Source organism: Cyprinus carpio, chromosome B20 (assembly GCF_018340385.1).
Source record: "Cyprinus carpio isolate SPL01 chromosome B20, ASM1834038v1, whole genome shotgun sequence".
Lineage (NCBI taxonomy): Eukaryota > Metazoa > Chordata > Actinopteri > Cypriniformes > Cyprinidae > Cyprinus > Cyprinus carpio.
The window spans coordinates 20866541-20890332 of NC_056616.1; the positions used below are offsets into that span (position 1 = coordinate 20866541).

At 35.5% G+C, this 23792-nt stretch overlaps 1 protein-coding gene across 4 annotated transcripts in view; it reads left to right on the forward strand.

Moving 5' to 3' along the window:
• Window positions 1-3017: 3017 nt before the first annotated feature.
• Window positions 3018-23792, forward strand: part of LOC109055566 (nuclear receptor coactivator 1-like) — a 50586-nt gene continuing 29811 nt past the window's right edge. For 2 of the 4 annotated variants that reach the window (XM_042746602.1, XM_042746606.1), the window contains exons 1-4: window positions 3018-3545; window positions 10304-10475; window positions 11620-11792; window positions 23390-23495. In XM_042746602.1, coding sequence (XP_042602536.1) covers window positions 23398-23495 — 98 coding nt within the window. In that variant the 5' untranslated portion in view covers window positions 3018-3545; window positions 10304-10475; window positions 11620-11792; window positions 23390-23397. Of the gene's footprint in view, window positions 3546-10303; window positions 10476-11619; window positions 11793-16251; window positions 16853-17674; window positions 18227-23389; window positions 23496-23792 lie in introns of those variants that run through there. The other 2 variants (XM_042746603.1, XM_042746605.1) reach the window with 2 other exon arrangements.

Below are 23792 nucleotides of genomic sequence, written 5' to 3' on the forward strand. Positions count from 1 at the left end.
TTCACTTGTGTCATACACTTTTTCTATATCAAAATATACTAATGCCATAATTTCTTTCATTTTTATTGCCTTCTCTATTTTGTAACTGATCTTTATTAATGCATCCATTGTTGATCTTTTACCTCTAAATCCACACTGATATTTACATAATTTACCTTTCTTTTCTTACTCATAAGATAATCTATATAAACTATGATATTTTCCATTAATTTACATAAGTTCAAAGTTAAAGCAATTGGTCAATAACTTTCTGGGTTTGTTGGATTTTTACCTGGTTTTACAAAAGGAATTACTACAGCTCGCTTCCATATCTTTGGAAGTATTCCTTCCATCCATATTTTATTTTATACAACTATTATTACTATTTCTCTTCTTCATTAGTCTATATATTGTACACAAATAACATTTGGCATATATTCTAAATCTAATAAAAAAAAACAAAAGTTGAATGCTTATCACCATTAAGCTACTTAGAAACCTGGGAAGCTTGTTGCTGATCGAGTAAAAATCTCATGTATCGTGTTTACTGAGATCCCTAGAAATTCTGTTGCAGCTTCTAGAATTGTTTTTATCTTGGCTGATCTACTTGGCACCATAGTAAAATGATTAGGCTACATTATGATGACGTTGTCATAAAAAAAAAAAAAAAAAAAAAAAAAAAAACAAGGACAACATCAACAAAAAATATAACTTTTTTTCTTCCTGTTTAATAAGTTGTCCCACCTCCGGTCTGCAGGGTGTTACTCAAACATTCACACTTTTTTTAACTTTGCTTTTATTTTTGGCTTGTTTTGTTTTGTTGTCCTCAATCTGGCCAAAATTACCAAGCTTTCTCCTTCCCTCTGGATTTCTCCTCTGCGTTCATATTTAGTCAATTAATTCAATACACAATCTGGATATAATTATCAAAGAATTATTGATGTCTGTGAAATAAAAAATGTCGCTAAAAAATGTATATGATGTGCCCAAAGCTTCCAATGGATAACGAGTAATCAAAGTAAATAAATATTTTGATTGCTTCCATTGTCCCCATCTGTAAGTCGCTTTGAATAAAAGCGTCTACTAAATGACTAAATGTAAATATAAATATTGAATGGGACGTGCAGTAAAACAGTCTAGGTTAAATACAACATGTAAATAATCGACTTTTTCACCCTCTTTCCCTTTTGCCACTTACAGCAATTTCCCATGTGGGAAGTCAAAAAAACACGACCCAATAAACCCAGCTTAAGCAAACAGAATCATAATATTGTCAACAATATTGTCAAATCAAGTTTTTTTATACACTGGAAAAGGGGGGAAACGAAAATAACACAACAGTCCAGTGAATTTTACGTCAAAATCAACGAAAACTTTGGTCATATTCATTCAAGCCCATATACCCTGATGGGCCTCCGTGAGCGACCGTGCTCTCTAGCCCATAGATATGCATAGATGCCCCATTCGGGCCGCCATCTTGGAACGGTCAACTTCAGAATCAGAATCAGAATCAGAAAGAGCTTTATTGCTAAGTATGCTTGCGCATACAAGGAATTTGTTTTAGTGATATAAGCTTATCCAGTACACAGAGACAACAACAACACAGACAAAAAAATAAATAAATAAAAAAGACAAATATTGCACATTAAATCGGAAAATAAATAAACTGTATGAACAGTTGTGCTATAGATGATAATGGAATAGAATAGAGTGAGATGCAGGGATGTACTGTACTAGGATGGAGGGGTAACAAATAAATATAAGGATATTGCACATTTTTATTGCATAAGTGGGGAACATTTAACTGTTCATGAGGTAGATTGCCTTGGGGAAGAAACTGTTCCTGTGCCTGGCTGTCCTGGTATTTGTGGCTTTGAAGCGCCGGCCAGATGTCAAAAGTTAAAAAAGGGGGTCACTTGGATGTCGGGGATCCAGAGTGATTTTCTGAGCCCTTTTCCTCACTCTGGATGTATACAGTTCTTGAAGGGTGGGCAGGGGAGCACCAATAGTCCTTTCAGCAGTCTGAACCGTTCTCTGTAGTCTTCTGATGTCTGATTTTGTAGCTGAACTTGACGTCAGGGGTAGGTAACGTCGGTCCTGGAGTGCCGATGTCCTGCAGAGTTTAGCTCCAACCCTGAAAAAAAACCTCACTTGTCTGTAGCCTTAGTAATCCTGAAGACCTTGATTAGCTTGTTCAGGTGTTTGATTAGGGTTAGCTAAACTCTGTAGGACAGCGGCGCTCCAGAACCGACGTTGTCTATCCCTGCGGTAGGTTCTCACAGAGCCGTTGAGCCATTCTGTGCAAGATTGTGGCATCTTTCATATATTCAGTGATTACTATGGTGAATGATATAAAGGTATTTGCAGAATTTAGATGTTCAGTTGCTTTGCACCAAAAATCCCTTCATAGATTCGGTGCGCTGCAGGCTGGATTTATGGGGCTATGAGGTGAATTTCGGAGTGAAAACAATCATGGCCGCCACATTGAAGGGCTGTTCCAAACCGAAGTGCTCAAAACTGGCCACTTCAAAGGGCCCTTCGGAATGAAGGATTTCGAAGGGTACAACTGATGGACACTTCGGGCTCCCATGATCCTTTGCATGATAACGGCCCCTCCGTGTGGGCACGTGATGATGACCCAGAAGGGCCCCTCAAGAAACAGTTGTTTGGTCCCCTACACCCTTCAACTCTTCGAAGCTCTCACTCTGTAGGGTAAACCCTTTGAAGGGATTAGGGCATAGGGATGAGCCCTTAAGAATGGAACGCAGGCTCTGGAGTGTAGTTGATTTGTAGGGTTTGGGGAATGGGTTTGGGATAGCGGCCCGTAGAAACAGTCGCTAATGAGGCATCTACGTATATACATCTATGCTCTAGCCTACACTGTTGGGTATCGCCATTGTACGTAAATACGCTACGCAACCCAGCGATTCCTCAATCGCACACAAACCTGCGCAGCCAATCAGATCTCCAAGTCATGCGTCGCTAAGCAACCGCCTCAAACTATGCCATAGAGATCAGCGCAGTCGCGCACCTTCTGCGTGACGTGAGCGATCCTCCTGTTTGTTTGTGTAGCTCGAGGATGAAAATGGCGGTGGGGAGAGATCAACGCGAGAATTAAAACACACAAATGACCATTTGACTTGGATGACAGCAGCATTGCTGCTCCGGGAGGGAATAAAGAAGTAGCTTATCGTCAACAAAGTGCATTAACGTCAACAAACACCCGGAGTTTAACGGAGAAAAACTGCGTCCTGGATTTAAAATAGCTCCTGAAATTAGCCCGCTAACCTCGTTAGCTTAGCTAGCCTTCAACTGGAAGGTTTAACGGACACCATAGCACCACACTAACGGAATTATTCTGTCAGAATAAGATGAACTGCGCTTTTCTCCAATTACCTCTCAAATGCAAGCTCAGTCGTAGGCATTGGGCTTGTAGAAATATTTGCATCTGACTGAATGCATAACTAATCGCTCCGTCTGGCAGTATCAGCCAGCAAACACCATCCTCCAAGCCTTCTCAAAGTTCAGCGAGCATCTTTAACTTAAGAGGAGAACGGAGTAAACAGGTAACTGGAATGCGTTCGAGTTTTATATTTGTTGTTGTTGTTGGGTAAAAAGATCATGTGGCGGGGCTTGATCCAGAGGTTACTTGATTTAAACAACCATGTGCATAAACGTTGCTCAGATAAATGGGTTAGTTTACCAGACAGGTGGAAAAGATGTGGCGTTTACACAGACTGCTTTTCGAGTGATTAGACATCCATTTGACCGTTTCTCCTTTTCATACGGAGAAATACAGATATGCATAGTGAGGTCAAAAGATTTAATTTGGACGCTTGCAATGTGGTTGTTGCTCATTTTACTTGGTGCATTTGGTTGAAGTGCAAGCTAATGTCAAGTCGAGAGATTCAGCATGGTGATTAATGACACCTCAAGCTTGACAGTGTCAAATTCTATCTGCAGGCTTGAAACTGAAGTGCTTTGATTTGGCTGAGAATGCAGTTATTTAAATCTTTCAATTATTTGAGGTTAATAAAAGTAAAGATTGTCTAACAATGTTCAGCTCATATAATTAACAATAATAATAATTGTTGCCAATAATAATGATAACAATAATGAATGATTGTTGTCATTAATATTGGGAATAAAGTAATGATTATTATTTTAACAAACAATTAACAATTATTGTTGTTATTATGTCTGATTAGGTGAATAAAATATTATATTATCCTGCTGTACATCATTCTGCGCTGACAAAAATAGGTGTAGGATTTACTTTGAATTACAAATTATCAGCAAGTATGGTGAATTAAATGTGGAATTTTGAAGCAGAAGGGCTGAAATAGTAAAATGTACTCCAAAAATAAAATGTAAAAATTACTCCCAAATTTTTGTTTTATTTGCAATTTAAAAAATTAATTCTTCTGATTATTATTATTCATAATAATAGTAATATGCAATAACAATAATAATTATTATAGTTGATTTCATAATGATAATTATAATAGTTATTGTTGTTATTATTTTAACCAACCAGTTGTACCAGTTTTTGTTGTTATTATTGGCTGATCAGCAGCATTGGATATTATTTTATACCGCCATAAATCATTCTATTTGTGCACTTTTATTTAGTGAGAAACTGCAGTTAGATTTTTCAGTTTTAGTTTAATGAGAGTAATAAGATTTTCTAACAATATTCAACTTCATAATCATAGTAATAATTGTTGTTATAATGGTTATATTATTATATAGGCTATGTTACGTTATTATATAGGTGGTAATAATAATAATAATAATAATAATAATAATAATAATAAAAAAAAAAAAAAAAAATATATCATATATATATATATATATATATATATATATATATATATATATATATATATGTTAGGTTGATTTTTCTTAGAAATTATTATTATTATTACTGACAATAAAATGCTAATTATAAAAAATAATTGTTATATTTCAATGATGACTGTGTAAAATCTTGTATTCATACCTACTTGTACATGCTATCAATGGTTCCCAGTATGTTAAAAGCAGATACATGTACATTTGTATATTTTTTTTTTTGTTTATTTTTTTTTATTTATATATATATATATATATATATATATATATATATATATATATATATAAACATTTTATTATTAATTTACCATCCTTGGCTGATCAGGTGCATCAAATAGGATTTATTTTACTTTATCTAGTGCTTTCTTTGCTTGCCACTTTAAAAAAGATTTATACTTTTCGAAGGCCCCAAATATGCTAAGCTCGTGGTCAGAATTCACAGCTCACTGTCACCCCTCGACATTCCAGCACATATTCATATAAGCATGTCCCTTACATGAACCTGCCAGGAGAGATCGACGATGTTGACTTCCTTGTTTTCAGAGTGTTGTGTTTATGCTTTAGTTTGACTAAACAGGAGTGTGTACCTCCCTTATAACTTTAACTTTATAACAGTCTCCAGGAGCTGTGTAACTAATCTGATTATTCATAACCAGTTGGCTTTAAGTTTTTCTTTGTTTCATTGATGAAGTCCAGCTAATTATGTAATAAATATATGTATATATATATATATATATATATTTTTTTTTTCTAAATCTCAAGGGAAGTAATTTAAGTATTTTCATCATACAATGCAGCTGTTGATAATGTAGTTGCTGTGTTGTCTTACAAAGGTCCCTAATGTTTTGTTTACATATCCTCACAACTCAACGAGTAAATGATCAGCAGTCAAACCCAGATTCCAGCGCGCCCAAAAGGCGACGATATCGCACGGCGCGCTCTTGCAGTTTCCTTCCCTGCGTGTCGGTGTGAGAGTCTCTCTCTGCCGCAGCGTGGAGAGGGGCGCTCAGCTGTGCCTCCCTAGACGTCAGAGAGCTGACCTACATCTCTCTCGAAAAAAAGCTTGTGCAGCAGCCTGTGAGAATGTGTGGGGGTAGGGAGAGCACGCCAGAGCGAACTAGCAAATGAACGAGTGAGAGGGACAGGAAAGCAAGCCTGCTCAAGCCAGTGAACAGACACCCACCCTGTGCAACGAGAACGGCGAGATGGGGACCCGGGACTCAGTGTCCCATGTCTTGTTATCAGATCATGCCTGAGCTTAACAACAACTCAGGGTTATTTTTCAAAGCGCACGGAAACGGTGCAAGATGGACAAACTCCGCTTCCCCTTTGCATGGAAGTTTGGGCGAGGGGCAACAGTTTCTGCGAGTGCAGCATCTGCTAACTGCTTCCTTTGCCTCAGGAGTTGTATTTAGAGATAGCAGAGGTGGGAGGGACAGTCTCGCCCCTAAAGTTCAGAAGTACAAGATTGTTACAAGCTCAGTGTGAGTGAAACATCAGTTTCTTCATGGAGAACATGAGCCACACTCTCTCCTGTTATAAACCTTGCCATTTTTGACACCCCTTTCCACTCTCTCTTTTTGAAAATTCTCAGATGTTACTTTTTAAAATAAAACATGATCTTTTTGTCTGTGGGAGGCATTAAATTAAATTTTCTCCCAATTAATTTAATGGAAAAAATTAAATGAAATTTGCCATATTAATAATTGGTATTTTAATCTTTGTTTTTTGTGTTGCTTTAATTGTTAAAAAAATCATTACATTTTAATATGCCTTATAATAGAACAGTTCTAAGGATGTTTCCTCCTTAATTTATTAATTATGAGCAAACTTATAACTGTTTTAATGAAAGTTTTATCTGTCATGGAGTTGTAAACAACACATGTAATGAAACAACACAATGCTCAAATAGAAATCTTTCTTAATAACTGGTACAAAGATACTCTAAAGAAGAAAAAAGTTGCAATTATGTAAATATTCTTATATCAAGAAACATTTATTTGATGAGCAAAATGACAGGATATTGGTAATATTCAGTCGGTAAGACAAATAGTTTTTTTTTAATCGTTTTTCCTTTGAATTAAGACTCTTTTTTCTTAAACATAAACTTGGAAAACAAGACTTATTATCTTAAATCATTTTGCTTATCAAATAAATATCTTGATTTAAGAATATTTAGATATTTGTACTGGAAAACATTTTTTTGCAATGTAACTAAACAGTCCTGTTGACAATTATGTTGGTTCCCATGGAGCTGAATGTGTAAACAAATGACTAGTAAAATTGTCTTCTAGCCTGGAAGCCATGTGATGGTAGTATGAGACAGACGTTGTAAGCTATTGCAAATAATGCAGAGATTGCTTGAATATGTATTGAAATTGCAAAATCCAGAGGGACTGACTGCTGTGGGAACTTGTCAACATTGAGCAGCTGTTTTAGGATTCTGGAAAGTGGTTGAAAGTCAACACCTTCTTCTAAATATTTTGCATTTTGCCCTTTCCGTCATTTTATTTGTAAAATACCAAGTTACCTGTAAGGCATAAATAGGCTTACTTTTTCAGTAAATCTCCCACAGTAAGACTTCCTTGTAAATGTTCCTGTATTAAAGATGTACATGCATCTAGAACAGATATGATTAAAACCTACAAAATTTCATTCATTGCGGTGTGGTCAGTATGTTTGCATAGAGCGGAACTTTGTCTTTAAATGGTATTGGTCATCTAGCTTTCAAAAATGTTTTATTTTCTCCAGTATTCACAGTCTGTGACTATATTAAGCAAATGAATGAATAGATATGAAAGATTTTATCATTAGGTTTATTGTTTCAGTTTGTAAATTCAGAGGTTCTTGTACTTACTTATAACAATGAGCAGTGGGGAAGTAGTCTATTATTAGATTCTTATTACTAACAATCAGTTAGGGAGATACTTTGCTGTGTTGCATTAGTCCAGTTTAACGTCCCTTTTCTATAAACAGAGCATACAGATGGAATCATTTAGTGAAATCTGCTTCTATGCCCTAATTCACTCATTGTCATTATGCTTCTTGAAGTGTTTTGAATTTGAATGTTTCCTGAAAGTCATTTCAGTCTATACACAGATGTTACATGCATGGAAATGGTGTTCAGAGTTCTCATCTACAGATGTTAGTGGAGATGTAAGTAATCACTACACAAACTGTGGACACAATAGGAGAGTCACTGGCAGTGAAACTCTGACCTTTTTCAAACAAAGCTTTATGCCTTGCTTTTGTGAATGACAGCACACACCTTTTTCTGTTCTTTGTCCTTTCTTAGTTGCAGTAGTTTTAGTAAAAAAAAAAAGTTTACTTTTCTGACTTTCAAGTTGGAATAAAATCACGGTTTTTGCTCGTTTAGTTTGTCATAATATGTGCCCTGACATCTCACTCAAAGAAATTCTAGAACTATATTTTATGAGTAACAAAAAAAGAAAAGAAAAGACAAAGTTTTCAGACTTTATGCATTATTTTGCCCATATGTCATTTGAAATGCCTTCTATTTTGTATTGAAATGTATTCTATTTTAATGTTTTAAAATGCTATTTATTTTCAGCAGCTGTTTCTCAAGTCTTAAATGTCAAATTTTTCTGAAAACAAACCACTTTTGATCATTTTAATGCAGCCTTGCTAAATAAAAGTATTAATTTTTTTCAAGAGAAAAAATCTTAATTACCCCAAACTTTGAGCGGTTGTGTACGTGTTTGATATCAATTATCTGATTAATAGCTAAAGAAGATAACATGTGAAAGTCACAGTTGGGAACTGAAGTGCTGTGTTATTTGCGGTTGTCGTATGCATTTGCTTGCAAAATTGATGCATTCTGCTCATGTGTTCCGTTCTCATAGCTGGTACTCAAATGCCACTCATTTGCATAAACCAGTATGGTTTAATATCATTTCCAAATCAAAATGTACACCCGCATGCATTGCAAGTGTACTGATGACTTTATGATATCTTGACTTTCTCATCATTCTGTACTGGGACAGCATATGATTGCGGTGTTAAAAAACAAAACAAAAAAAAAAACAAGATAATGCTGACATCAGCTGTGCTGTCATGATGTTTTCATACAAAAACATTAAGAGACAACAGCTACTGCATTTGGTGTTCTTTGATCATGCTGCTGACATTTTAAAGCTCAGATTTTCTTTTCCACTGTGTACACTAAATTTGATTAATGAACGGTATTCCTCATGCATAATCCTATTGCATTTCATATAAAATTCATAGAATGTTATGAACACTTAACACATTGCTTTCTGAAATACCTAATTCTGGTTTGTGGCATTCTGCATAATGTCTAATGAATACCAAATTATTTAACTGACTACAACCAATTTATTCTGTATAGCTGTGGTAGTTTCACAGCTCTCAAATCACACAGCAGTCTCTTTTTTTTTTTTTTTTTTTTTCACATAATCCAGAAATTTGTGCCTATCTAGGTAAGAAACTTTGCATTGTTGTATGAGAAGGATATTCATTTTGAGGTTGTCTCATCCTGCTGTCTGTCTAGAAACCACAGTGTTTAGGGTGATACGGTCATTTGCCATATTTTTTTTTTTTATTTAAAGACATGTATATTATTCATCGTAATGAGGGCTAATCAGTAGTTCTCAAGCATTCTAAAAGCCTTTTTTCCTTTTTTATTTACTCTCCCATTACATTGTGAGTAAAATATGAATTTTAATTTTTTTTTTTTTATCTTAAGCAGACTTTAACTCCAGGCAGTTTTTTGAATTAAATACCCAATACATTTTAATCTTATTTTTGGCTTATATAGCACAATATCATGCCGTTGTATTACATATCTAGGCTGTGTGTTCCAAGTAATGAACAAAGCATTCATTATTAATAAATGTAGCCCTACAGTTTTTTGTTTTAAATCTGCTGGTATCCTTGTTCTTTAAAAAATGAAAAGATATGATCCCACTGGTGCTTAAATTGATAGCCTGCACTTCAAATTCCTCAAGGGCCCCATGAGAATCAATATTGTTGGTGGAGAATACTGGAACAAGAACAAAGGCCCATCTGAAGTCAAAAGCTTTATGGTTTCCTAGTTGCTGTAATCTAGAACACACACAAGCACTCATTCAATCAAACCATCAGTGCTGTCTGCCCTAGGTCTCACATCTGTTGAGGTGAAGTAAAAGGTTCTTAATTAACGCAGCAGGAAATCTTTGCTTTCATCTTCTCGCTGTATGCAAATCATCAGATTTGATCACACCTCAGTGCAGATCAGATGCTTGCCCGAAGCTGGTATCCAAATAGAATAGCTCCTCATTTAATAATCTCTTTCTTTTCATGAAACTTCATGGCAAAGCTGAGACAGTGCTGGCTTTCATCAATATGTGTCTTAAGGGGCTTTCACAATGACAGCGATTTGCCATTTTGATGATTGTGGAATTGATTTTATACCGTCAACCCTTAATTTTTTCTTGTGATTCATCTACAGGTTGCACTGAGTGCCCATATCCTCCTGCCTCCCCTAGTGGGATGGTTCTGCATGACAGGGAGGGTATGGTTCTGTAACCCCCTCTCTGTCCTCCAGTTACCATCCCATAAACCCAGTGGACCACAGCCATAGTGTTCCCTTCAATGAACATCCCTCTGGAGCCCTAGATCAAGTAAGTCAGCCACGTTGGGTTTTACAGACCCAGACTCTCATTCAGTCCATTGACCTCCGTTATTAAATAGCTAGATTTTCTCTGTACACTTCAGTAACTTTCATTTAAACCACCTACAGATCTCGGATCTCGACCCATTTTGTATGTGATACTAAAGCTAAAAAGTGTTTTTAAGACAATCACTTACATTGCTGTACACGCACAATACGGATGAAAGGCCTAAATGCTGTCTTTTTTTGATGGGCTGGAAATGTTTGCCCACTTTTTAACCATCAAGGTCCTCTGTGAAGTCACATTCTGTGCTGATGTGCAGCATGTTATAGATGTGGATATGGTGCAATTGTATAAACACTTTGCCAAGCCATAGTGAGGCTTTATTGGTGTGGCCAACTAGTGTAACAGACCTTACAGTTGCTATGGCAATGCAAAAAATGATTTTGCACTCACATGAATCTATGACTAGACTGTCTCAGTGTGTAGAATTTTCATATTCACTGATAGCATGACTTTCATGTATGCTTGATGTTACATAACTTCTGCTTACTTTTGCGGTTTATTTTTACGTTTTCCTTTTACACTGATAGGTAAATGCCACGTAGTTTAGTTTTAAAAAAGCACATTTAAATGAATGAATTAATTAAAATAAATAAACAGACAGACAGAATACTAACAAAAATAAATAATGACAGATAATGACAAATAATTATTTTGAAATAAATAAATAAATGTTTATGCTACATTTAAGGCAAAAAAAAAATAAAAAAAATAAGCAGAGTTTTATATCTGCCAGTCAGTTCTTTTGTGAAGTCTAACGGCTATGGGCGACAACAGTACTGCAGTGTTATTTTAGTATTATTTATATACTTTTAATTAGTTTTTATATTATATATTTTCAGTTTTCTTTTTAATTTAGGTTTAAGTTTTAGTAATTTTATTATTATGTATATATTTTATATTGTTTCAGCTTTACATCAATTACTTAATTTTTTTTAAGTACGTTTTTAATTATTAATTTTTTTAATTACTTTCTTAACAGTAGGTAACAGTATAAGACACCATAGGACTGATGGCCATATTCTACTGTTTTGTAAATGTAGCCTGCAATGCCTGTAAATTCTGATACAATGCTTTACTTCTTGCACAGGTTACATAGGGTGTCCATTCTCTGCTGCCTCCCCCCGGTGGGATGGTTCTGCATGACAGAGAGGGTGTGGCGCCATAGCCCCCTCTCTTTGAGATCTCTCCCACCCCATAAACCCAGTGGACCACAGCCATAGAGTTCCCCTCAATGAGCATCCCTCTGGAGCCCTAGATCAAGTAAGTTGGCAAATCATCCAGAAGCTCGAAGCTGTATTAAAAAATAACCTGAATTGGCAACAGCTGACACTGTGGATCCAGCAGTAGCAAGCTTTTTTATTGGAGGAAATGTTTATATAATCATCCAGTGTTTTGGAGTAACTAACTACAAGTTGTGATGGTACTAACTGAAATGCATTCTTAGTGGCGTGACAGTAGCTCAGCTGTTTTCAGAACAGTGTAACGCTTCCAGTAACAAGCTATTTTCTCCAAGTAGTGGCGGCATGACTAAACCTTACATCACGGTTGTTTATGTCACATTATATTACACGTGTAGCATCATGTGTGCAGAGGCAAAAATCAGATACTCGTAACATAATATTGGGTATTCATTTTATTGATTCAGATGGTTTGATCATACATTGTTTTATAGTGATTTAAAAAAAAAAAGTTCAATACACCACCATTCAAATGTTTTGGTTCTTTCAGATTTTTGGGCGAGAAAAAATAAATACATTTATTTAGCAAGAATGCATTCTAAATGTAATAAATTCATTAAATGTAATAGTAAAGACATGCATAATGTTTCAAAAGATTTATTTGCTTTTCTAAATGCTGTTCTTATGAACTTTCTATTAATCAAAGTATCCTGAAAAAATGGTTTACACCAAAATACTGTTAAAACATTCAAGTATAAATAGTTCTTGAGCATAAATCAGCATATTAGAAAGATTTCTGAACAATCACGTGACACTGAAGACTGGAGTAAAGGCTGCTGAAAATTTTGCTTTGCCATCACGGAATTACATTTTTTTTTTTAAATATATATATTCAAATAGAAAATAGTTCATTTAAATTATAATATTTCACAATAATACTGTATTTTTATTATTTTAAAAAAATCCAGCCTTGCTGAGCAAGAGACTTCTTTAACATCGTGAAATCTACTGACCTCTGAAACATTTGAAAGGTATTGTAAAGTTGTTACTGCTTTTTCTATTTGTTTATATAAATTAGAGTTTATATATTTATTAGCATACAAGCAAAACACTTAGCATTAATATTATTGAAAATATTCTTTCAAAATATATATATATATATATATATATATATATATATATATATATATATATATATATATATATATATATATATATATATATATATATATATATATATAAATTTTTATTTTTTATTTATTTTTTTGGTAACTTGTTGTGTAGCTTTCTAAAAATATTCAGTAGCTTGTATCTTGGCACACAATAGTTTCACTTCTGCTTGTATTTTTTTTATTTGGATAAAGTCATTTATTAAATGAATAAATGTAAATGTGGAAGTAGCTTCCAAAACTGTAGCTCCCTTATTGTTGAAGTCACAACTGTCAACTAATTGTCATCACTGCAAAGTTAACCGATAAATTGTGTCCATAAGACAGTCCATTTTGTTCAAACAAATAAGGTATTGAGCGCAGCACACTGCTTTGAGGCGTTGCAGATATGAATGATCAGTGCTGGGGACAGTCGGTGCAGGTGTAACACTTTTCCTTGGCCCCACTGCATGGTGTTTTCTGCATTTGCTTATACTAGATGTGTAGTGGTAGTTCAACAGAGCCTACAGTTGTCATGGTAATGTGAAACCCGATTGTGCCTGCACTGCATCTGTCTGCGCTCTTTTATTTTGCAGTTAAATTTTCACACTCACACTTGGGTAGTTTAATTATTAGCATAGTTTTAATGTATGCATGCGCTTTTTGTTGATTGCTTTGTTCTTGTCTTTGATATTTTCTAGTTCCGCCCACACTGAAATCTAATTAGTCTGAATTACAGATTCACATGTATATTAATCATCAAATATGGACAAAGAGAGATGGATTGTTGAAGTTAAGAAAATTTGATACAGAAACTCACCTAATGACATTTTATATATTTGATGATAGTGCAGACCTTTTTTAGTTTTGTAATAGATATTTTAGTCTAGGATTGTGCCATGGTTGCTTTAATTTTGGAAAAAGTGTAATTAATTCTGTTTTCACCAACATGCTATAAAGTGCCTATAGAAAGTCTTCATACCCCTTTATTTTTTTCACATTTTGTTATGTTGCATTATTATGTTAAACTGCTTTAAAGCAAAAACCGGATTTATCACAACTTGCTACTCTTTTTATCTATTATATCTGTTTTCTTTTTATTTATTATATGATTATTCTATTTTTGTTTTTTTTTTTTTTTATATTTTTTATTATTTAATAAAAATATTTATTTAATATCATTGCTCTTTTGTTGATTTTTTTTTGCTTCTATTGTTCTCATTTGTAAGTCGCTTTGGATAAAAGCGTCTGCTAAATGTAAATGTTTTAAAATGCAGATCGTACAACATGCACAGATTTAGTTTAAAGCTGTCCTATGGTATGTTTACATCCTGGTTACTGGTATTATACAAGCTGTAATCAAATGCAAAAACCCACGACTAAAATGTAATTTACTTCATTTCCTAATGTATGGAAAAAAGCTCATGCTAATCACTTTGTTGCTTGGAAACCAACTGAATTGACAGACTTCCCTCTTAATATGAGGGTAATCACTGACTTGCATGAAGACCTTAATGGCTTCTCAACTCAGTTTGGAAAAAGGCAGTTTGTTTAGCTTATATGATGATTGCTTGAGTGTGCCTGTGTTTTCTTTAAAGGTGTTTGTGTCGATTGTACAGTGCTCTGACACCTGGTTTCTTAGCCATAGTCGTCAGACTTCTTTCACATGCTTAGGTTGTACTCTCCCAACAATTTTCCCTTAATTATCGGATTTTGTTTGACATGTGTTTTGTGTTATGGAACCCGTGATCTCTTTCTCATGTCAACAGTACAGCGTTAAACAGTATGTTTTGGGTAATTTAATGCTGATCAGGTTTAAAAAAAAAGCTCTCTTCTCATGAATAGAAATAGAAAATAGAATTGAGTGTTTCATTTGTTTTCAATTTTACGTTTGTTTCTTTGCAAGACTGCAGCCTAAGGTCAGAGGAGGTGAAAAAATATGGAGACTATTGGAAAATCAAGTGCATACTCAAGGGTGCAATTACACTGAATAGAAGAGAAAAGCTATGGTGTAGCACAGTGGTTTTCAAATAGATTCTGAGTTTACTTTGTTTTTAAACCTATAAAACTGAAGCACGCTGTTTTGTGTGTGCAGCTTTGTGTGTGTTATTGGTCTGTGTGCAGGAGCAGAATATGTGCATGAATGAAGACACCAAACAAAGGCAGATTTCCAATGAAGTGTTCTTCTTTATTATCACTATCAAAGTAAATGCAGTTTTAAAATAACAAACATTGATTCTTTATTTCTCAAACTGCATAAGAATCCACTGACCTCATTTTAAGCCGGACTTGTTTGCATGCTGTTGAAGTTGACACTGTAATTTAGAGCTGTTCAGATCCTGTTTCTCTGTAGTTATGTCACTTAGTGCATATTGCTGCTACTATAGCTTCTGTTTGCCGTGTTGAAAAGAGCCTTTCTGCGTTGGGCTATTTCTTCTTAACACTGTAAAGCCAGACATACGAAATAAGTCTTTTTTTCATCAACATCATTCAGGTTTTTTAAAATGGAGCAGTTTATTGAAGCTGTAGACAAAATATAAAAATTATATATATTTTAAAATGTTTACGCATGTGTTTTTATTGCGTGGAGTGTTTGATACATCAGGCTTCTGTGATCCAATAGGTATGATGTTATAAGAGAATATGAAGCTTTTTCAGAGGGCCAAACTGAGCGCAAATATTGTATCAGAAGGTGTACAATATTTGTATCAGAAATATCACTGTAGGCCTATATCTCATGTATAACTCATCACTGTATATCACCCAATAATATGTCTTTTAAAATGATATTTAAATACTTTTTATGATACTTGCATGCTTAAAGCTTTGTAGTTTTTATTGTGGAGGGCAAAAAATATAATAATATAATAAAATGCAATGATGATTAAAAGATGTACAAGTAAACATTCTTCAAAAGCCAGATGTATCATATTTGATATATTTAACATGATTTTTCTAAAAAGAAATTGTAAGGATAATCACGAAAACCCAAGTTGCTTCAGTCCAGTTCATCTTAAAATATTATTAACAATATTAGTTATTCTTACCTTTACTTAATATAAATCAGTGAAGATTTTACAGCAAAAAGACATGTGCCACAATCTTAAGGTGGATTTATTCAGAATTAGACCAAAAATTATTATTTTTTTTTAATTACTTGCTAAAAAATAAGTTTTTTTTAATTATATAAATATATAGAGCAAGTATTATCAATCAGTCAAGTCCAGTCAGGTGAACCTGACTTTTTTTCATTCAGACAAACTCTTAACTAATCCACTTTGAAAATTTTGTTTTGCACATGCCTTGGATCATTATATAAAATAAAAAAAAATAATTTTGGTCAAATTTCCGCTTTAGGAAGCTCACGTTTTTATGAGAAATATTGAATTAATTGGTGCATCATCAAAGAATGAGTCACGACTGTTGCTTCAGCCTCACACTGTGTTCAGATTTTCAGGGAGAGCTGTATACATTTTCTCTCTCGTCTGTATTGCTATGGGGAGGTAGACAGCAACAGTGACTCCACGGCTTCTCATGGAGCAAACCATTGATGGACGCAGGGGGGCGGGTATGTGCAGTCAGGCGTGGGATTTGTCTGTTTTGAAACTTCATCGCTCTGCCGCTGGTCTCCTCTACGAGGGCCTCTCCCCTATCCTGTTGGGCTGTACCCTATTAGCTCACATTTATGAGATGCATTTTCTCTTTTCACCTGATGTGAGCACTGATAAGAGTGTGTAAACAATACTTTTCATCCCCTCTCCTTCAGTGCATGGTGGTCTCTCCCTCTCGCTCAGTGACATAGGTTGCTGTTCTGTCTGCGCGAAGGTGATTAGTGTAGCTCTCGACGAGAAGGAGCCCCATATCCTGGGAAATGGCGAGACACGCGGCCATAGCTCATGCTGACAGAGGGGTTAGCGCAACTGTCGTGGACTGTTCTCTGACCGGACAGGCTGAGTTGGCCAACTTCATAGGTGACAGCTGAGCCCTGCCTCAGGTGCGTGAGTGAATGAGAGAAAGAGAGAGTGAAAAAGAATATCCCTCCCACTGTTTTTTTCTCCCATAAGCAGGTTGTTTACCTTCAGGCCGACTTTGTGTGCGTGCACATATGCATGGGAGAGTGTGTGTGTGCAGAGCATGTGAGGGGATTGCAGGCCTCCTAGGGCATTCATAGTTTGTTTGTCTGCTGAAGGAAGTGTGAGGAAAATTTACACATTAGCATGGAGAGTGAGTGACCAAAGCGAGTGCAGATTAAAGTGTTTAGATTGTAAAATGTTGTTGTGGATGTGGTGAGGATGATGATGAGGTTTTTTGTTTTTGTACTATTAGAAAGAATGAGATCCTCTTGATTTTGTTGAAGTGAAGAGTTCTTCACAGTTTGCTCTTTATGAATATTTCATCAGTGTTAAATAGGGAAAACTGTGAATGCTGTTTATTAAAATATTTGTGTCAAATTAGTTTAATAGTTCACTTCTGTACTGATAATTTTCTTACACCCAAAACATAGTCTATCTGAGTATGTGAATGCTTCTAGCTGTGCAAGCTCACTTTCACTCAATTCACATTCTGAAATTCACATTGCGACACAAATACGCATTGCATTATCAGTGTTACTACAGGGGGTGCTATAATTGACTTTAGAGCAGTGGTTCTCAAACAGAGGGCTTGGGCCCACTAGGGGCCTCTGCAAACTTCCAGGGGGTCTCAAGTTGACAAAATGTTTTAAAATAAGACTTAATCTAATTTTAAAATTTTTTTAATTTTTTTGGGGATTTTGGGTATTTTTGTTATTTGTTGTGGGTCCTGAAGTCAACCACTGCATTGATAAACTTTTATCATCTATAGTCAGTTTTCTCTTTTAGGTCATCTGAGAGCCTCAACTAAGAACTCTCCAGCATACCTAGACACATTGGGTCGGTTTTCTGAAGTTGTAAAACAAATCTGCAAGACTAGTCCTCAACATGTTGGTAGTGAACTTTAACTGGTCATCAAACACTACTCTCAGGTTTCTTTCTCAGAGGAGTATTGTTGAACCCAAAAGGTAGTGACTTTTTGTCCAGGCTGAGATTGAAATGCAGTCATAGATACAAGTCAGGATCATGATGTTGTCACACTGAAACGATGGTCAGTCTTGTATAGTATGTGCAGTGATAGGACAAGCTTTGTGCTTTATGCCCACTGACGGTGTGTTTATCGAGAATAAGAGGGGGCTAAGTACTAAGCCCTGAGGTACCCCACGCATATTCACCCAGCACATTTATGTATGTTTACAAACTATGCAGTGAGACATCAAAACTCAGACGTCTGATGATTCGGTGGTGGGTTGCCCCGAGGACAGCATTCACACTGACAGAGGACCTCCCATAACCAGGTCAGCAGCCAGCCAGCACAGGTAGCCGATTGGCACCAGGGAAAAGTCACACCCATGATATAAAGAGACACACACACACACACAAGTATGCACATGTTTGTCTGCCTGGTGAAGCTAAATTAAAAACATTTGAATTTATTTTTACTTGTTTATTTTAATGTGTAAAAAACTGTGTTTTGGTTATATTGGGCATCATAACATTGCTTGTTTGTGTGTGAGTGTGTGTTTTGTATGTATGTGCTGGTATTGATAAATCACTACACCTAGTACAAGGTATCCACATTATTGATTTTGTAAACTCTTATGATATTGCATATGAAGTCTCATGATATTCTACTAACTAGGGCTGTGACAGTGGCCGTGACAACTGCGCCACCGCAGTTGTCTACTGCCACCGGCGGTAGTGCACGTGACGTCATGCACTCTACGCACAGTTGTTTTGTATACAAGTGTAATAACAGTTATAGTTGCAAATTGTTTTATTTAGACTTTAAATCTATGGTAATTTACAAATTACCTCAAACGCCATACACAGCGTTTCCTTTAGATTGGCAGGTTTGAGTTCAAGAAAATACAGTTTATGCATTCAGCAGATTGATTTTGTGTTGGGCGATGGACCTTTTTCTGAAACCAAACTTCTTCGCCGATCTGGAGCCATCTCCATTCATGTCACCCATCCACGTTTGTACAAGTGACTTCAAGTTCCCATGATCGCAAACGCCTGTCTGGTAAGGTTTAGTGAGGCTTAGTTTCTCCAAACTGGCCAAATACAAACGAGACAGTGATAAATGAAAGATGTTACCAATAAATTTGGCAACTTTTCCTTTTTCAAAGAGAGTGCGTGCAGACGAGGAGTTAATGTGCCTGTTAGATTTATACTTTCACCTGTCTCCGTGAGCCTCTGCTGACTGCGCACGCACCTTCCCAAACGGACGAGGCTTTTTTTCAGTGAACCGTGTCTACACCGGACGTGACACCGCATCGCAACAGGTTTGTCTAGTGTCTAACCAGGACATTTGAACTCTTGTGTCAGTGCCTCATAAACAGGTCGAGGCAGTTTACTGTCAGGGATTTGTCATGTTGTGTAGTGCTGTATCCAGTGTAGCATCACCGATTGATTATAATGAATTCTATAGTATTTTGTAGTGTCGCGCCGCGCCGCTCATGTCCTGCAGACAGGGTGTTAACTTTCTTATTTTTACTTTCTTGTTTAACTGTACTATTTCTTTGATATTTATTTTAGTGTTTTGCAGGCTGCGTTTTCATTGACAGAGGTGCTAAAATAAACACCGATTTTGTTAATAGATGAGCCTCATTTATTATTAGTATATATATATATATATATATATATATATATATATATATATATATAAAATTAATATTCATTATTTATGAATCAACACCACGCCACCGGCGGTAGTTGGACCATTACCACCGCGGTGGTAAAAATCTGCCACCGTCACAGCCCTACTACTAACAGCAAATGCAAAGATGGGAGATGTGTATGAATTAAAAGAAATAGTATATTTAGATATTAGTATCACATGATGGTAGTGCTTAATAACTAAGGGTTTTTTTGCCTCTTGGCAGAAAAGATACAGTATGCACTCTCTTATCCATGCTTTAGACAGAGATTTATTATTTGTATTTTTAGTATTTCCACAACTTATTAGCAGATATAAGATTCTTACATGCAAACTTTCTACAGACTTACTGAGTTTATTAAACTTATAAACAGGACTAAGTTGACCTATAGACAAGATTTATGACTGTTTCGTCAACTTCTTTCGTACAGCTTAGTGGTTAAAACGTGCAATATCTACTGCATTTGGTGAGGGAATTTGAAATCAGATTGGACGTTGCCAAATATTTCTTATCTAGCGTGAAATATGAGCTTCGGCAAACAGCAGACGGTAAGAGAAAGACTAACTTGGTTGAAAGACGAATGTGACTTATGCAAAAAATTGTTTTTCTTCTTAAACTACAATGATACGTGTAAAAAGTTGTTAATGTGAACAGGCATGCTTTGATGTATTAAAAATATCTCTCCTCTGGAATATTGAGGGACAGAAATGGTGTCCTTCTAACATTGATTTGACTTCCCATTAGCTAAAAAAGCTAGCAAAGTTTCCAAAGTTTTGGGAAGTTGAAGGTAAAATATACTAAGTTTCTAAAGATGCTTTTGTGTAAGTCACATGTCCATTTCTTTTGACGTCAGCTTTAGCTGATGCAGATAACTCATGCAACATGAGAAATGTGACTGGTTATTCTCAAGTCTAAGCACAGGTATCTTCATTACCTGTCGGTTGGTTTTCCTCAACATTTGACTGAGCAGGGCTGAACTGAACACTGGCACACTGAACTGAAAACTGAACACACTGGCGTAAGCTGTTGATAATTACAGTAAAGGCCACACATGCACGGGAGTCATTATGTCCTGGTGGATTTTCTTAGGATCTAGCCTAATTTCTGAACAATTTTGCATGTTCACATGCATAGGTCATGTTTCACATTCTCATGGGCCTCAAAAAATGGGGTGGTGTGTCCTTAGTTTATTCAAACATACTTAAAGAATTTCTCAGATGTGTGAATTAGGGATTTATAATATTATAGATTGTAAATGCTTGTTGTTAATCCTTTAAGTATAGGTATTCACGTCCTTCAACAGTGATTGACATTGTGGAATGTGTCAATGCTAAAGCTTGTAATACAAGAAAATGGCTTGTTTTTTTTCTCCTAAAATGCTGTTCAAGTGTTTAAATTTTAAAACCAGCCTAAATTCTGTGATTGTTTTTTTTCTCCTCAACTTAAATGGGCCTGTTTGAGGTGAATTTGCTGGAAATGGAGCTGCCAGGGATTAGGGGCCGCTGGAGGTTTTCAACTGACCCACAATAGCAGCCTGTTCAGGCCTTGCAGATCAAAGCGGACTGTGCCTGAGGAGCCAGGCTCTGGTTTGGGTTGTGGCCTCCCCAAGTGGAGAAACCAAACACAAGATATGGCGAATGATCTTCTTCAAACTGAAAGAATTGTCAGAGCTGCAAGTAGAGCAGGAATTACTTTCAGAGAAAGTTTCAGTTGGCCTTTCTAGGTGAACAATTGCTGTTGAGACAACCAAATTATGGGGTGGTGTACTCTTCTCCAGGGGAACTGGGGCAGGTGCTATCACGTAAAAGGTGACGAAACACTGGCTTTTAATATATTAATTAATTAATTTATTCAGTATTATTATTTTCAAACGTCTCTAGCTCTCATTTCTTTTAACTTGGGGCTTTTATTTGATTGAACATCGTTGGAATTGTTTATCTGGAGGAATTTAGTGCTGTCCCAAGTGTGGTCTTGCCATTTACATGCAGTTCATCTGACTTCAGCCACAGCCAGCCATATTCAACATATTATTTGTATTGCAGTAACGACCTTGCTTTTCATCATCACTGAAGACTTTTTAGCTTGAATAAAAAAAAAAAAAGCTTTCTATCCTAGCATGGTTGTTTAGTCAATATCAGTAGCTACAGAGTTTTTCTGTTATGAAGGGTTGGACAAGTCGACATGTATTGGTTCTGAATACCTTGATTGGTATTTTGTGCAATGGTATGTATGTTTGTTGTATCAATGCTCTTCAGGAGTCCCTTATGTGCAGCTTGAATGTGTCCTGTTTCTATGGTTACATACTGCCACTGAAGACACCTGATGCTTGTGGAGAACGTTTGCTCAAGTAAACAGGACATAGAAAATTGGATGTTGTGAGTCTAGCTAAAATGTCTAATGTTTTTTTTTTTTTTTTTTTTCAGAATAAAATCTCATTCTCATTTCTGATATATGAAAAGAAAATTATATATATTAAATTAAATCTGTAAGTACATTTCTGTTCAAAAGTTTGGGGTCAGTCTTTATCTTTTTTTCTTTAAAAGAAACAGTTTTTATACTTTTATTCAAAGGGACACATTAAATTGATCAAAAGTGACAGTAAAGACATTTATATTGTTGCAAAAAAAATCTATTTTGAATAAATGCTGTTTTTTTTAATCAAAGAGTTGTTTCTTGAGCACTAAATCAGCATACTAGAATGATTTTTTTTTAAAAATATTCAAATAGATGTGGTTCTTTTAAATTGTAATAATATTTTGCAATATTACCATTTTGGATAAACAAAAAAAAAAAAAACTTGACCCCAAACTTTTAAACAGCGCTGTGTGAAGTTTTTTTTTTGGGGGGGTAATGAATTTAATTTGTTGATTTTACTAAAAGAGACTGATCAGAAAGCTTGATTTCATTATAATAATTAGAATTTTTTTTTTTTTTATCAAAATAGTATCTAAAAAAAAATAATTTTACAAATACATGCAAAATGTAAAAATATGTCATCCATACTTTGCTGCAGTCCTGCAGATTTGAATTTTGTATTACTTTAGTTCAGCTAGAAGGCCTCAGCAATCTTCCATTAACATCTTCATGTAGTAAGAAATTTCACAGGGCAGTTCACCAAACTTGAGCTTCGCATGAGCTTACGTTTTCTGTCTGCTGCGTTTGCATGCGTATGAATGGAAGTCAATGGAATGAAAAGTGCAGTGTGACCAGCCCTTTATATGCAAACAGTATCCTCATGAATGGGGGTTCAGCGGTTGCCTCTTCTAGCAGTACACAGCATGGGTTAGATGGTAGCACTGGGTGGATAGCACCACAGATCAAAGAAGGCTTTCAATTAGCAAGCCCTTTCACAGCAGATTTGCGATTCCCTCGCAAGGAGCTATCGATTTATGCATATTGCTAGCAGGAACGAGCGGTCACCTCAGTCTATGCCTGATATGGAGTCATCTGACTGTTGCTCTCAATCTGGTCGAGATATGTTGCCTGTCATAGCGTTTACAGTAAAATGGGACTATTTCAGAACTGGTTTAATTTGAAGTTTGCTGGTTTTCCAGAACCTGTTAATCTGCAGTGGTGCCTGGGATTCTTTTTCTACCATTATTTGTAGTTCTAGATGATATTATCAAATCAGTTATAAACAACAACATATTGGTATCAGACAATAACAACTGCCATTACTGACTCATTTCTGTTGTTTTCTTCACTGGATGATTTAACTTCATTGTCCTGCATTTTGTTTATTCAGTAGAATGGTTAACTTGACTCCATTGGCTGACTTGTGACTACCCTGTTTTGCAGGTGTGCATATGCTGAAAATGAGTGCTGCAGGGGAGAATGCCCTTGACCCCAACACCCCAGAGTCACGGAAGAGGAAGGGCTCTCCGTGCGATACCTCTGGTCCCAGGTGAAGTATAAGATCGTCTTTCCTCTCTAGTTTCTAGTGTTTCACATTACTGAATGTTTTATTAGATCTTAGGAGTTATGTCATTTATGTAATACAAAGATTTTTTGTTTTACTAATAATTAAAAAAAAAAAAAAAAAAAAATACATTTTTAATTTTAGAATATGGGTGACAATTTAGACATTTAAATTTTCACAGTATTTGTTAATTTATCAATAAATGAACAAAAGTTTTTGAACTCTAACATTTTAATTATTTGTTTATTAAAATAGTTGTTTAAACTTTAGAATAAGAGCGAC